General features: G+C 29.1%; 1 protein-coding gene across 3 annotated transcripts in view; it reads left to right on the top strand.

Moving 5' to 3' along the window:
- Positions 1–17,078, top strand: part of LOC136976925 (dual specificity mitogen-activated protein kinase kinase 4-like) — an 85,543-nt gene that overhangs the window by 24,742 nt on the left and 43,723 nt on the right. Inside the window, exons 2-4 of one of the 3 annotated variants that reach the window (XM_067272301.1) lie at positions 8,437–8,527; positions 9,672–9,735; positions 11,406–11,519. In XM_067272301.1, coding sequence (XP_067128402.1) covers positions 8,437–8,527; positions 9,672–9,735; positions 11,406–11,519 — 269 coding nt within the window. Of the gene's footprint in view, positions 1–8,393; positions 8,528–9,671; positions 9,736–11,405; positions 11,520–17,078 lie in introns of those variants that run through there. The other 2 variants (XM_067272300.1, XM_067272299.1) reach the window with 2 other exon arrangements.

Here is a 17,078-nt window from a genome sequence, read left to right as displayed (position 1 = left end):
TCTTCATATTGGAACAACCACTAAAGTCAGCATTGTAGCTTGACTTTAGTGGTGGTTCCAATATGAAGATAACTAACTGCAAGTGAATTGCAGATCACTACTTTCAGGACTTTGTCAAAATTATGTCTGGTTCCTGAAATTAAATTGAAGAGATCCAGTTTTTCTAAATGAAAACAGAAATAAATGTTAAAATGTAATAATGATAATCCAGGCCAGAAATTAATGTGTCTATTGCATCACTTTGTGTATCATTTGATAAAAGCATCCAGACAGTGATTCTCTTGGTCACTTGACATTTTTTGAATAAGACCAAAGTGGAAGTTAGTGCTGAGAAGATACACATAACATATACACTTGACTCTTGTTAATCTGGCTATTTCTTGCACATGGGTGCCAGATTAATGAGTGTTTAGGCCTAAAACTTAAAGGCAGTATAGGATGTGACCTGTTTTTCAATACTGATTGTTTTTGAAATTAAGCTCAAGTAAACAGGAAAACAAGATATGTGACAAGACTAACATATCTGTGGTAATGGAAGCATACAGGTGAGCACACTGATGGCATGTTAGATTAGCAAGAGTGTAGTGTATAATGTATAAATATTTCAAAAATGATATACAGCTTTTATGTCTTTGGCAAAGAAATACTCATGTATGCACTGTGTAAATTCACAGTAGAGTTTGTTGCCAGGATTATGACTTCATAGGTCTTATTACTGAAGAAATTCTCTGGTTTTGAAGTGTAATGTCAGTCTTTTGGAAACAGGAATTTTTTAAAGAGCCAAAGCAGTTGCTTATCATTAGTCTCTAAATGGAGCCACATTTAGGTTTCTATGACTAATGTGTTCAAATGTACTTGATACATTGTGTATCTGAAATATGAAACTTTTTCTAAACTATTTAAATAATTAATATTTATATAAACTGTATAAACTTAAATATTTTAATAAGATACGTATTTCAGATTCAGATAAGATACGTTTCAGATTATAATCTGCAAATAGTTTCAGATATGCTGCTTTTGACAAATTTCACCAGGATCATTAGCAATGCAGTGAGTGCTGTGGTAATTGGTAAAGAAATAATGAAACTGTATGCAGGACATTCTGCTTTTGTAGACTGGTTGGATAAATTCATCGTATATGTCAAGAATCTAATAGGATTCAGTAGGAAGTAGAGTTTACTGTGTACGGCAATTATTACTAGTTTTTCTTTTTTCTAGTGCTTTTGACGAATATATTTTCATTGTTTGTTTGTCAAAACACCAACCTCTTTGTTTTCTGAAAATTAATAGAAAGATCATTTCTCAACATATAGTCAGATAATAATATCAGTTTCTTCTGTAATGATGATTTTGATCAGTATTTGGATAATCAATGCTCTACTGTACATCATCTGTATATAGAAGACAATGTAACTCATCTGTGACATTTAGGTAAAAACCTGAAAGATCAGAATGATGAAATATCTTTGAAGATCATTTATAAACAAATTAAACAATAAAGGACTTAGTGGTTCTCCCTGGGGACCTCTAGTAGATATTATGTAATCAACCATATTTCCTTTTAATTGATAATTAGTAGTAGAAAACAAATTCCTAAGCAAAATAATGAAGGATCTGGAGAGTCCCACATTATAAAGTTTTCTTCACAATAAATTGAGATTAACATTATCAAATGCCTTTTTTAAGTCAATAAAAACTAAATGAAATTTTCTTCTTTTTCTCGATAACACATATTAAATTAAACCATTAAGAATGAAAGTATTATAAATTTTCCCCCTGCCCTGAAAAAAGGCACCTTGAAATATTGAGATAGCGTTATGCTCATTTAACCATTTTATTAATCAATTTGATAATAAACTAGTAAACAGTTTTCTAAACATGTTCAACAATGCTATTGGATGATAATTACATGGATTAGATCTTTCATCTTTCTTGTAAATTATTTTTAATAAAACTTTCTTCCTAGAACCTTCCATAGAAACCTAAACCTCTGGAAAAGCCACTTCCTCTTTAATATGAAAAAACAGCACCTTTAATCATCCAGCACAAATATTTAACAAAATAAGAACATTTTCAATCGTTTTTAACAGTCATCCTCAGTTAAAATGCTATTTAAACTAATTTTCAGTATAATTTAAAGTTGGTTCCTCTTTAATTTTATTAAACAAACTAAGAATTTCTAAACAGACCATCCTTGGCAATGATTGAATAAATTCATTTTTCACTCCATCTGTACCAGGAGACGAACCCTTTTTCAATCTTTGAATTGCCATTTTTAGTTTGTCAAATGAGAAAGGATCATCCAAAAGAGGAGGAAGAATTATCATAATTTATAGTTGGCAAGACATCAAGACCGCTGTTATTAAAATTCAATTTCAAAAAGCTTATCCATTTGTCAGTAGAAATCTGATACTCTGCAGTTCACTTGACATACACTTTATTTATAATTTTCCAAGTCTCTTGATGATTTTGTAGTTTGCAACCATTTACTTATATTAGTCCAATATTTTTTCTTTTTGGCTGTACATAGTGAATGAAAACTAATTTTATGACTAATATATTTAACTAAATTCTCATTCGAGTGAAATCTGTGAAACTTCTGCAACACCCTATTTTTCTCTTTTTTTGCAGTTTTACAATCTTTATCAAACCATCCAAAACCAACTCTGGCTCTTATCTCAAATTTTATCACTACACCTATCCCTCGTTTTACACGGTACTTCTTTTACACGTTTTCGCTTTTACACGGTTTAAAAAATAAATGTAGAAAATAAACTGGCTATGATCAAAAGGAACAATTTTTAACTCTAATCTACATCTATATTCCAATCCACCTTAATTATATGTTATAGTTGATATTTAGGATACTAGGTGACAGTTTTATTTCAATCCGTCAAATAGTAACTGATAAACCGATATAGGGTACTCCCCCATACGCACGAAGTTGCATTCATTGCACATAGTTTTAAACCAGAAAATTTTAATTTTTCATATTCATAAGTAACAAACAATTACATTATTTTTAATTACATTTTTTACATTACATTACATTACACAATTACATTACATTTTTATGAATCTTTCAGATTTTATTTTTTGTTCCTTTGTACTTTGTATTTAATTAATAAAAGAATATATTTTTTTCGCCTTTCAATATTTCTGTTTAATTTATGTACCTTTAAAAAATTGAAAAAAATTCATAATTAATAAACAACGAAATTATGCGGTTTTTGCATACTTTTCGATTTACACGGTTTTACATTCAAAAAGATACAAATTCGATTTACATGTTTTTCTCAGGAACCTATCGTCCGTGTAAATCGAGGGATAGGTGTATTTTATATTGCCTAGCAGATTTCAAATTAAAGTAATGATTAATGAATAATTTAATTCTATAGGTCAGTCCATAAGTTTGTGCGTATTTTATCTACCAAAAAAGTAACAAATAGTTTTAATTAAATTTTATTTCAATCTATAATGTATTCACCATTATTTTATACAATTTCTTGCCATCTTGATGGTAGCTTTTTAATCCCGTCTTCATAAAATGATTTCTGTTTCAAATCAAAATATTTAGAAATAGCCTTTTTTACATTGTTCTCATCCTCAAAAGTTTTCCCTTTTAAAAAGTTCTGCAAACTGTGAAAAAGATGATAGCAATATCTAGCAAATATGGTGGACGAGGTAAAATTTCCCAGTTGTAGCTTTCGAGTTTCTGTACAACTATTTTTGCAGCGTGTGGTTTGGCATTGTTATGCTGCAAGAGAACCTGTTTTCTGTTCACTAATGACGGTCAATTTTTTTTCAATTTTTCATTTAAATGCTCTAATTGCTCACAATACATTTGAGCTGTAATTGTTTGATTAGGTTCTAACAGCTCAAAGTGAATTACACCTGACATATTCCACCAAACAGACAAAAGAAATTTTTTTTTGAATGCAACCCACCTTTTGGCTGCTTGTCATGATGTGTTTATTGTCTTTTTCTCATCACATTATTATAGAGGATCTATTTTTTGTCTCCAGTAATCAACAGATAAAAAAAAGGTTCTTAACCCTTTCCATGCAGAAAACTTTTACCATTAAGTAAATAGGTGGAATTCGTTATGCGGCGCATTTTTGGGTAATTTTTTAAATCACGATATTTGGTTTCAATATTGCGCTATATTCAATCTGTTTTTTGTGTTTGATTAAAAACATATTACAGTTTACGAACAAATTTGAACTTTACGAGCAAAAAAAATAAAAATTAATTTACAGAGAATCGCTGAACTTTGTACATCTATTAGATAGAAACATCTGTCCTCTATTAAACAAAACAAACCGCAGCTTTCTACCTAGAGCGGGGGAGAAGTTATTGCCATTATTCACACTATGTCTCTAATTACTTAGCTGGGAGAGTAGTCGATTGTTATCGTGAAGCGACACCGATTAGTCAGCTGTACTACTGTGTCAGTCGTAGAGCTTTGCTCTTACTTTTGTAAAATAATTAAATGTATTCAAAATATATATGAATTCATTTGACAAAAATTTTAAAGCCAAATTAACAGCGCGAACACCTTCCATAGACTTACTACAGGAAGGGGAATTTCCCGGGAATATTTATCGCTAGATAGTTTTAAAAACATATTTACTCGTTTAAATATTGTCGAATTAGCTAATTTAATGTCTAAGTGCATTAAATTAGTTAATTAGAATAAAAAATCGATTTAAAAAGCGAATTTACAGTGATTGTTTACATTTTACTTCGAAAGTTGGAGGCAGGGCTTTTCGCTGCAATTTTTTCGTTTCATAAGTCTGTGATTAGTTAAAGTAACGTCAACAAAGACAGAAGAGACTCAATAAAACTGTAGAAGAAGTTTCCCTTTGATTGTTTTCAGCCATCTGTGTAGTTAACTGCGAAGATTTACTGTAGAATAGTAGGGGATGTATTTACCAAAATATTTATGGCCCAGGGGTGGTAACAAAACGTTTATTGGATTAAACAAAGTCAATCGACATACAGAAGAGCGAATCAAAGCTAAGATCTCTCGAAAACTCGAATATAGCGCAAATTAATTGAATTTTTTAATTGTTACCGATCGGTAAGTTTCGCATCACTGATAAACGAAGAAGTCACGTGATACACACCGATCGGTAGCTAACCGCATGGAAAGGGTTAAGCAATAAGGGATAAAAGAGACGTGCAAATATTTACACGTTTGCAATCAGCTATTAACAGTTCCTGTGGTATCCATTTTCCTAGCTTTGAAACTTTTCTGATTTGTTGTAGGTGTCTATGAATACAGTAGAGCATCGATTATCTGACTTAATTGGGGACTGGGGTTGGTCGGATAACTGAAAAGTCGGATAACCGAAAAGTATGAAAAAATACATTATTGGTATAGTGTATTAGGCTTAGTTTAAATACTAGCCTCCCTTTCACGGTCGAGCCAGTGCTGCCAGCTAAAACATGCAAAAATTTAACAAAAATAATAATAAAGTAGCCAAGACATAACCAAATACTGTAGTGCCACATCACTAGTGGACATTTGAATTTGCCGACTAGAACGCGGTCGGTTAACCGATAAGTCGGTTAATTGGGGGTCAATTAATCAATGCTCTACTGTAGTTTTATTGGATGATTTTAAACATTCCACAATTTCGTCAACTGTTAAAGATGGTTCTACTTCAACTAGTGCGGAGAGAGCATCATCATCAAGGTCAATGGGTCGTCCAGTATGAGCCTTATCCTCCACACTAAAATCATTGTTTTTGAATCTTTCAAACCACTTCTGCGCAGTCCTTACACTAATTACAGTTTGATTATGTACAGTATTTATTTTTTTGGCTGCATTTATAGCATTCTCACCACTTAAAAATAAAAAAGTATTAAACATGTCTTTTATATTCATCCCTTACTTCCATTTTAATGAAAATAAACAACTGAAATGTTCCCAATTCTGGACAGTATTATATGAATGAGATCCAATTTAACACTTCAGTGTAAAGAGTATCGCATTAGACTGGCATTTTTAACAGCAAAACAAGATTTTTCTCAATGTTATAAAAATGCCCATGAACTTATGGACTGACCTGATATATTGTCAATAGGCTCTACAGTTGTATACAAGTTATTAACTACTTGAGTAAACAAGTTTACTTTTTCTTCTTTCCATGTCAACCTTTCCTGTTGTCCTCTTTGAATAGTATTATGCTTTCTTGTGTTATCAAACAATAATTCTAGTACAGTACTACCAAATGATGGTCTGACATGTAGTCCCCAGAAACATAAAAATGCTCGATCAGTCCCTCACTCAATACTAATAAGTCTTATGATTGATGCTCCCAATTTGAATATGTATGTAAAATTAGCTGGGGAATCATGAGAGTGATGACCATTTATTATATATAAATTATAGTGTTTAATAACCAATTCAATAAACTGGTCACCCTGCTTATTGTAAACCAAATTTTTTGATAATTGTGAATTTGAAATAATATTTCCATGAAAATTATTGTCCATTTTTGTGCCAATCCTGGCTTTTGAGTCACCTAATAATAGACGATCACAATCAAAAGAATAGCTAGAATCAAATCTTCCAGATCAGCCAATATGTTATTAAAAACAGGTATATGCAGATAATATAAAGTAATAATTTGATTTTGAGAATTGCCGGATTTCTTTTGATCAAAAATTTGATCTTAGCAGGATGTCAGTCAAAATTATTACTATTTTTAGCAATATGAATTTTTATTTTGCAGATTGTAAATAAATATAATTTTAAACATAAATTAAATAATTACAAAGAATTTTTTTGTACTTTTAAGAAAATAACAAAAATGTCTTACTTTTTATGACTCTGACATCATTTCGGTGGCATGAAATTCGAGATGTCGCATAATATTGCTGAAAATGCTTTCTGTTTACAGTGTTGTCTTCTCCACATAAATTCGATAAGATAGGCCTGTAGACGATGATGAGAAGTACCTCGTACTTTATTTCTCCATTTAGAAATTCCCCACAATCTCTCAATATCTTGTGTATGACATCCAGTTTTGGGATCGACAAAATTAAATTTGTGATTGACCTGATGATGATAATATCCAGCTTCTTCTAACTCTTTAGTACTGTATGCTTTCCAACAGTCTGAAAATATAGTTGTTCCTTCAAGCATGTGATTTTTTACTTCTTTCAGTAATGTTTTCTGAGCAGTTTGGAACAGGAACAAGAAAACATTTTCCTGGCTCTCTACATAAACCACTAAACACCCACTGTTGCGGTAGGATGCGACCAATGTTATGCTCCCTGCATGCGTACATTGTTTCATCAATTTCGACAATCTTATTAACACCGCCTATCTTCACATTACATTGACTTACTAAGGAATGGGCACAAACTTCTTTCATATAACTATTCCAATCAATGGTTGTATAACTATTTAGGCCTAGTTGCATTTTACAAAGTTCACATGAAGAAAGTTCCAACAACCATAAATATATAAAATGCATAGCATTTAAAAACAATATGCACGATCTTGCAAACCAGTTATCTGTTTGAATTCCCTTCTTTTCTCTGCATGTCCTAATGTGACATCTCCATTTTGGACTTTCCATTGCACAAAAATACAAAAACATTTGATGTTTATTACTGCAGTCTTTCAGAATGCAAAATTCCACTTTTCTGAAATAGAGCAATAGCACCTTTTTTGTCGTGAGGAATGTCCCAAAATATATATTCCATTTTCAGAATTTTTAATGAACATAACTAGAAAACACACAAACAAGCACCACATAGGTTATCAAAATGAAAGTTGGTTAAATTTCCACTATTATCACCAATGCACAAAATCAATTTTCATATTCACGTGCGCTTCATGATGTAATATTGATGAACTTGCATAGTCAATTTTGTAATAAGTGATTAAAAAAGTGTAAATTATATTATAAAATTAGATGAATTCATGTAATAAAGGCTTATAAATAAATATAACACATGATGTATTATAATATAACAAATTTTCACACGTTTGGTGAAAAAAGCACATGAATATGCTAATCGTTTTGTTGACTATATGGTGAAGATAGAACGTGAGTGAAATCAACAATCATCTTTCTTAAATTTTTACATTCTAATAACAAATACAGTAAGTTTTCTTCTTTTTTAACTTAAAACTACTAATCAGTTGTAACCTAGAAAATTTCACAATTTTGATCGCAATTTTTGACTGGCATCCTACTAACCGAAAAGTGCCAAAGTTTTATTAAATTTATTTATCAAACTTTGACATATGAAATTTGTAATTTATGGAAAGTTTTCTTCAAAAATATTTGATTTGAAAAATGTTTTAAATAAAAATTAATTTATTTATTTAAAAAATTTAATATTAATAAAGTGTATTTGATTCTTTTATGTCATTATATTCGTATACATTTGTATGTTTTAATATAGCAGAAAAAAGAGGCCATTTGAAACTGACATTTAATAGTACAAGCAGTAGAAAAAGTCAGACAACATTTCCAGGCTGTGGTTATGCTGTTCCCATGTAAGTTCTAAAATTTGTGAACCATTATTTGATTTCAATGTACAGTTATTTTTAGAAAAACTGTAGGTAATTATATGAATGCAAAGATTTTTAAATTTAAACAATTACACTAAAATATTTGAACAGGTTAATTTAGTAGAAATAGAACTTAGCAGAACTGTTCGAAATGATATTTTAATTAGAAAAATTTGAAAGTTTAAAAACTAGAATTTATTTTGTTTAAGATGTGTTTGTCGTCATTATAAGTAACATTTTCAATATTAGGCTACAATTATTCAGAAGTGAAAAGAGGGAAAAACAGGCAAAAGAGAACTTTTGGAATCAGAATATGCACTTATGATGCAGTTTATGGAGAAGAGAGAAATGAGTTCTTGCAAGAAATGCACACTCATGCTTGAAAGTTCAATCTGTTGAAATTTCTTTTGTATTTTTCTCTTCTCTCTTGAGTTGGTGCACATGGAGTAGTTTGAAAGCCTTGCTTCCATGCAATAGATGTAGCACTACAAGTTGACATGTAAAATTTGTCAGACTTTTTCTTCCCTCTTTTGCAAGAATGTAACTAGAGGAACAAGCAATTATTTATTGTGACATCATCACAATGCTAAGCTGCAATTTTTTATCATATTTTTTAAATTTATTTAATTTAAAATATATTCTCTCTACCTCAAATTAGTAGAGTCTTGCCTCTGTACATCATATTTTTTTGTTAGCAGCAGAGTCATGCTGTCATCTATCTAACTCCTTACAAGGAAAAATTTTTTAATTGAAATAATGTGACTTCCGGTTTGCATTGGAAATGCATATACAGTTAATTGGGGTCTTCTGCTCCTAAGCTTTCCATATCTGGTCTCGACTTTCATCTGTCTAACTCTATTCTTGAGATTAAGGAAAGACGGCAGTGGGAATTTATATGTCTACAATTTTTTCAAATTGCAGTCCAAAAATAAAGAGAGTACTCCTGTAGACACACAATCTTAGTTTGCTTGGTTTTTCCCATCTGCATAAACTCAGTTTTACAAATCAAAATTACATTTACAAAATATTTAATTAAAAAAAATTATATATATATATATAATATATATATATAGAGTATTATAATATTATGTAATTGTGTTTTAATAAATTCCAAATAATTTATTTAAAGTGAGAAAGGTTTAGTTCCAAGAAGCATTCAGTCATCTGGAAAATTAAAAATATCTCCTGAAGTTGTAAGTAACTTATTATATAAATAATATATTATTTAGAATTCTTTAGATTTATTAAAATAGTCATCAAAATAAGTTGGTATTTTTATTAAGCATGATATTAAGAGTTTATTACGAGTAGTTTTTATCAAAACCAGTTTTTTGACATATTTGCTATGTTTTAATAATTCTAATAAATAACAAATTAATATTTGTTTTATTTATTAGAAATGCAGTTTGGGATACAATGACTTCTTTAATTTTTGAATTTTTAATATTACACAAATTTAAAATAACGTGTGGCAATTATGTTTATGAAGAGCATCACAATAAGTCAGTATAATTGATTGCCATTTTCTCATTCTGGTTTGCTGAAGATTGTCAATTGATATTCAATTGAAAAAAGTATATATAATTTTTTATTTTGGTGTTTATTTTTATTTATTTTCAATTAAGGATAACTTAGCTAAAATATGAGAGTTACTTTCATAAGCCTATTATTATATTCTTGGTGATTATTTACATTATGTGAATTTAAATTGTGCAAGACATTTTGAAATATAATTCTTGTATAAGTTTAAAAAGTCACCATATTTACTTTTTATAAGATGATAATTTATGTAATCTAGAATCCAGCACAATCTAGAATTGTAATAATATTCCTATTACAGTAGAATCTGTTCATTGTAATCAAGTTGAGACTTGCCTGTATTCACTTATATCTATATTAATAACTGATAACATTCAGTGATATAATTAAATAAACCAAGATTTCCACTAATTATAGTCTTTCTTATCTTTTTTCTTTTCATACTAAGGATGATTAAAAAAAACAAAACAAAATAGAGTCAAACTATTTAAATGCAACAAAATATAATAATTTAAGAAGAAAAATAAGAAGTCACATTTATACTTTTTTAGGCTAATTTAAAAAAAATAATAATAAAATCAGATTAAGTAATTTACATCTGTAAACTGAAGATGAATATTAGTCATAATGAGGTCTTCGCTATGAAATTAGCAAGATTGAGACCAAAGTTTTAAATGCGAAAATGTGTACGTCGGACGTTCAGTGCTGCTTTCCTGTAAGCCTAGAAGTTTGGCAATGGCATTTGGAATGTCGAGCACGATTCCACTGACTTTCCAAACACCATTGTCAAACTTTTAGGCTTACAGGAAAGCGGCGCCGAACGTCCGACGTACACGTTTTTGCACTTAAAATTTTGGCCTCAACCTCGCTATTTAAAATCTTATACGAACTTCAAACGTTATAGACAGTTTTTTAATTTTAATATTTTAAATTTTATGACAAGATGATGATTATAATTATTTGAAGCATTCTGGATATTTAAATTCTTATCATTTTTTCAACATAAGCAAGTTAATTTCTAACAATTTTTAGATGAAACAATTTCAGAAAACTTTAAAAGTTTATATTTTATGAAATCCAATTGCAAAAATGTTTGATGATAATTTTTTATTGACATTTAATTATAAAAATTTAAGATAAACCAAAAAAGTAAAGACAGTAATGATGAACTTAACATTTTAATAATATTATATTTTGTATAAATTATCAGAATTATTTTTTACTAGTTTAATAATATATATTTGAAACACGAATAAAATAGAAAAGTATTTTTGATTATTAAAAAAAAATTAAATGTTTATGTATAATTTTATTAATATTTCAGACTTATGATTTTACTGCTGATGATTTAACTGATTTGGGAGAAATTGGTAGAGGAGCATTTGGTACAGTAAATAAGATGGTTCATAAGAAAAGTACAACAGTAATGGCTGTAAAAGTAAGTTAAAAATTTTTTTCCAAATAATATAGAAATATTCATTTATTAGCCTTTGCCATAAGTCAAGGTCATCAAATCAGATGATTCATTAAAAAATTGCTTAATCTTTTAAAATAGTATACATTTATTATTATTATTAAAAGAATCATTCAAAAAGTATGTTTTAAACAGAAATGTATTTTACTGAATATTTATACATAAGAAAAGAAATTTAGAAATTTTCAAAAAAAATATATTTATATTATCTAGTTATATTAAAATAATAGGCAAAGCCATGTTAAACAACTTTGCATTTCCTTCTATCATTAACATTCATTTGTCTCCTACAAATAAAGTATATTCATAAAGTTGAATAAGTTAAACAAGAATGGCATCATTGTTATTCTTACTTTTATAATGTAATGTAAAAGAAATTAAATAACATTAGTCGTTAATTAGTTATTACACTTACAGTAAGCTAATAATAAATTTGTATTAATTGGAATAATAATATAATCTCTGCACTTAGTAAATTGATGAATAATAAATTAAAATTATATTACTGAAAAGAATACTTGCTAGTTTAAAAAATTCTCATTTAGTTGTTATTAACTAACCTCCTTCAGACAATTTCAATATATGATAAAATGAATGTTTCATTATACACTGTATATATAAGATGCCTTGACTTTTTTAATATATGATATGTATTATGGCATACATAAAATAAAATATATACTATTGTATCATTTTGTGTAATATCAAAATCAAATAAATTTTAATGGAAAATATGTAAAATGTACAATCTACAGAAGGTGTATTTTTAATTGTTATTAATGGTATATGAAAAATAGTAATCATTATAAAGAAAGATACCAATTGTCAGTTTAATTTGCTTTAAAAATCAAACTTTTCATAAATAAATATTTAATACTTTATTAATAACAGAAATCAAGCAGGAAATTATAATTGTCCTCAAACAATAACTGCACAGAGAACATGCAATTTAAAACAGGCAATTATTTTATTGTGATTTGGCTGCAATTTTTTAATCATATTTTTAAAATTTATTTAATTAAAAATATATGCTCTCCACATCAAATTAGTAATGTCTTGTCCCTGTACATCATACTTTTCTTGTTAGCAATAGAGTCACATGGGTTATCTATCTAACTCCTTTCAGGGGAAAATTTTGGAATTGAAATAGTGTGATTTCTGGTTTGCATCAGAAGTTTGTGTATAGTTAATCAGGGTATCCTGTCCCTAATCTTCCATATCTAGTCTTAGCTTTCATATGTCTAAAGCTTAGTTTACACTGAGCAAGTAGTGAAAGTGAATGAGAAAGGCGAAAAGTGATTTTTATTCGCTTAGCGAAATTGACTCATACAATCAAAAGCGAAAAGCGATTGTGAATTTTAAGCAGCCAATCATTTGCAAGCAAGAGAAAACATCATCTTGAAAAACAAAATGGCTGCTTCCGATATTCTGTTGATAACCATGCTTGTTTATTTATTGAGAAAAAAGATACATCAAAAAGAAAATGAAGCTGGGTGAGAGGAATATTAAAAATCTGAATTACAACATTTACTCTATTGCTTAAGAAAGTTTCTGTAGCCATTTTGAAAACAACAAGAACCATGTGACAACCATGTGAATACGATTGGTGGTGAAATTTTTTTGCTAGCAAAAAAGATAGACAGTTCTAATTTCAAAGCAAAATGGTGAAATTCACTGGAAACGAATTTGCTCTGTGTTATTTGCTCTGTTTTTCGCTTTCGCCGGTGAATTGCACTTGGTGTGAACTAAGCTTAACTTTGTTCTCGAGATTAAAGAAGGACAGACAGTCATATGGTCAGGGTTCCTATTCACCTGGAAAATTAGGGAATTTGTTAAAAATTGTCAAAAAGTCAGGGAATTTGTTTCTGTGGTTGTCTTGTTGATTTTGTTTGCTGACAGTATGGCTGACCAAGTGTAGCTGTCTGCAGGCAGCAGGAACTATTGTGGTACAATGCAACTTATGAAAAGGGGTGCAGAATATTTTTAGGATCCATGATTTCACCTAAACATACACAAAATTATAGTGCACAAAATATACAAGCATACAACAGTATCAATTGTGATTTTTAAATTTTAAAACTGCTGTATTAGTTATGCAGTATTATAAGTTTGAGAGAAAAATCTAATACTCTTAATAATCTAACGTTGATAAAAAAATTTTTGAAATACTTTAACTCTCTATCTTTCACAATTTACACTTTCAATTTGAAGGCAGATGTGAATAAACTGATGAAAAAAGTTATAACAAAGAACCAAAAATGATAAATAATACCATTTGAATTAATATTTAAGTTATTTATTATTTTTCATTTTAATAATTTTGATCTCATAACAAAACAATTTCTGATTTCCAAAACTTTTCTCCCAGTTTATTAATATTTTATAAAGTTTGAAAAATTTATTGAGAGACAAATTTAATAAATTTATACTTTTGTACATGGATTATACAGAATTTTTTAATAATAATTAATGGCTTTTTTCTTGTTTTCAAAGCCATGAAGTTTTGCAGTTATGAGTTAATAACAGGATAAATTATTTTTATTTAATAAAATATTTTAGTTTTATGTAGAGAAGACATGCCTTAATTCTGTCTTTCTTATTTTATTTTTAATTTTACTAATTCATTGATTATAAAAAATATATAACTGTTAATAAGAAAAAAATAACCAGTTAAAACATTGGAGAAGCAATAGTGTATGTGCATAGTAAATCAAGTGATGTTTTATTTGGTCAATGTACTGTACTTTAACCCTTTCCGTGCGGAAAACCTTTAGCATTAAGTAAATAGGTGGAATTCGTTATGCGGCGCATTTTTGCGTTGTTTGGGTAATTTTTTAAATCGCGATATTTCGCTTCAATATCGCGCTATATTCAATCTGTTTTTTGTGTTTGATTAAAAACATATTACAGTTTACGATTGTATAATTTTTAGTTTTATACATATTTAAAATAATATGAAGTTTACAAACAAATTTGAAGGTTACGAACAAAAAAAAAATTAATTTACAGAGAATCGCTGAACTTTGTACATCTGTTAGATAGAAACATCTGTCCTCTATTAAACAAAACAAACTGCAGCTTTCTACCTAGAGCGGGGGAGAAGTTATTGCCATTATTCACACTATGTCTCTAATTACTTAGCTGGGAGAGTAGTTGATTGTTATCGTGAAGCGACACCGATTAGTCAGCTGTACGACTGTGTCAGTCGTAGAGCTTTGCTCTTACTTTTGTAAAATAATTAAATGTATTCAAAATATATATGAATTCATTTGACAAAAATTTTAAAGCCAAATTAACAGCGCGAACACCTTCCATAGACTTACTACAGGAAGGGGAATTTCCCGGGAATATTTATCGCTAGATAGTTTTAAAAACATATTTACTCGTTTAAATATTGTCGAATTAGCTGATTTAATGTCAAAGTGCATTAAATTAGTTAATTAGAATTAAAAATCGGTTTAAAAAGCAAATTTACAGTGATTGTTTACATTTTACTTCAAAGGTTGAAGGCGGGGCTTTTCGCGGCAATTTTTTCGTTTCATAAGTCTGTGATTAGTTAAAGTAACGTCAACAAAGACAGAAGAGACTCAATAAAACTGTAGAAGGAGTTTCCCTTTGATTGTTTTTAGCCAACTGTGTAGTTAACTGCGAAGATTTACTGTAGAATAGTAGGGGATGTATTTACCAAAATATTTATGGCCCAGGGGTGGTAACAAAACGTTTATTGGCTTAAACAAAGTCAATCGACATACAGAAAAGCGAATCAAAGCTAAGATCTCTGAAAAACTCGAATATAAAGCAAATTAATCAATCAAAGTTTTTGATTAATTTTTTAATTTGGATCGATCGGTCCGTTTTGCATCACCGATAAACGAAGAAGTCACGTGATACAGACCGATCGGTACCTAACCGCATGGAAAGGGTTAAGGGATGTGAGGGTCAGGGAATTTGTACAAAGTTGGTCAGGAAAAGTCATGGAATTTAAAACAAAAATTTGAGTAGGAACCCTTGATGGACCACATTGGGAATTTATAGGTCAACAATTTTTTCAAATTGCATCCAAATGATAGCCATGGCTGCTATTCAAATACAACCAATAACTTTAAATTATTGACATGAATAATGAAAATTTTTTCATTTTTATTTTGAATTTGTTTAAGAATTTTTTTTATAGATTAGTATATTATTATTTAATTGTTCATCATACAATTTTTATTTTATAAATTTTGAGATATAGATGATGATACATTAGATTTATTTACTATATATAAAATTTTTTCTCAGCTTGATTATTTATTTTCATGCATAAATTAATTTTGTAATTAATTAAATTAATTAATTATATATTACAATGTGAGATTAACTTTAGAATCTGGTAATATGAAGTAGAAATGGAGGGTCAGTTTTGTTTTACAAAAGATCATTGTTTAGATACAAAGGTGATTCAAAAAGTAAGGTAACAAGAGCTCTCCTGTACAAATTTTATTTCACAGGCAGATATAGTGATACAGATTATTATGGCACTGGTACATATTATTTTTCAACATAGTCACCATGCTTGTCTAATCATTTATTCCAACGATATACCAAGGCATTGTTGCTGGCAGAGAAAAAATCTGCGTCAAGTCCCTTCAGCCACTTCATGACGGCTTGCTGAACTTCCATATCACTTTGGAATTGCCTATCACCCAGATGCTTCTTCAATGGTCTGGAAATTCGAACAAGAGGAGGAATATGACACCAGTGAGAGCTCTTGTTACCTTACTTTTTGAATCACCATCGTATATTTAAGTCTTTATTACTGATAATAATAAGAAACTGTTATACATTACTAGCAGACAGTCTGTATGATAAGGCATTACATAAGGCAACTTTTTTGTATGAAAAAGTTAATTTAGAATTAAAGTTTGAAATTTAATGTCTATCAAAAGGTAGTTTTAATCTGACTATATGCAATATATTCATGGGCTCAACACAAACTACAAAAATGAATTAAAAATTTTTTGTTTTTTATGTTTAAGATGATAAATCTAATAGAACACAAATCCTTCTGATTAAGAAAGCAATAAATAAGGTACAACTTTGGAGTCATAATACAATGACAGATGTTCAAGTGTCCACTGATTATTTTGTAAGTATAATAGTACAGAAAATTTGTCAGAACTATCAGGGCCACACATATCTTCAACTATATATACAGATTGGTAGTTGGTGAATCTGAAAGTGAATTGTTGCAGAAAGTTTCTTATTGATGTCATGAACAAAAATGAGAGAGAAATTTTAGAACCTGAAACCCATTAATCTCCAGAATTAGATCCAAAAACAAAAGGTTTATTGCACTTCTTCAGATCCCTATCTATCAATACCTAATTTGTTCAAATTCACTGTGAAGTGTAGGAGGAGTTCAGCTAATAAAATTCCTTAATATAATATATTTATGGTATAACATGCTATCAAACTGTCATAAAAAATGAAAAAATAGCAGATTTCATCTATTTTAATGTAAACAAACACACAAATTGT

This window comes from Centruroides vittatus, unplaced genomic scaffold, assembly GCF_030686945.1.
Source record: "Centruroides vittatus isolate TY-2023 unplaced genomic scaffold, ASM3068694v2 contig_436, whole genome shotgun sequence".
In the NCBI taxonomy this organism is placed as follows: Eukaryota; Metazoa; Arthropoda; class Arachnida; order Scorpiones; family Buthidae; genus Centruroides; species Centruroides vittatus.
Note: the sequence above shows the minus strand (reverse complement) of the source record. Positions and strands in the feature narration are given on the sequence as shown.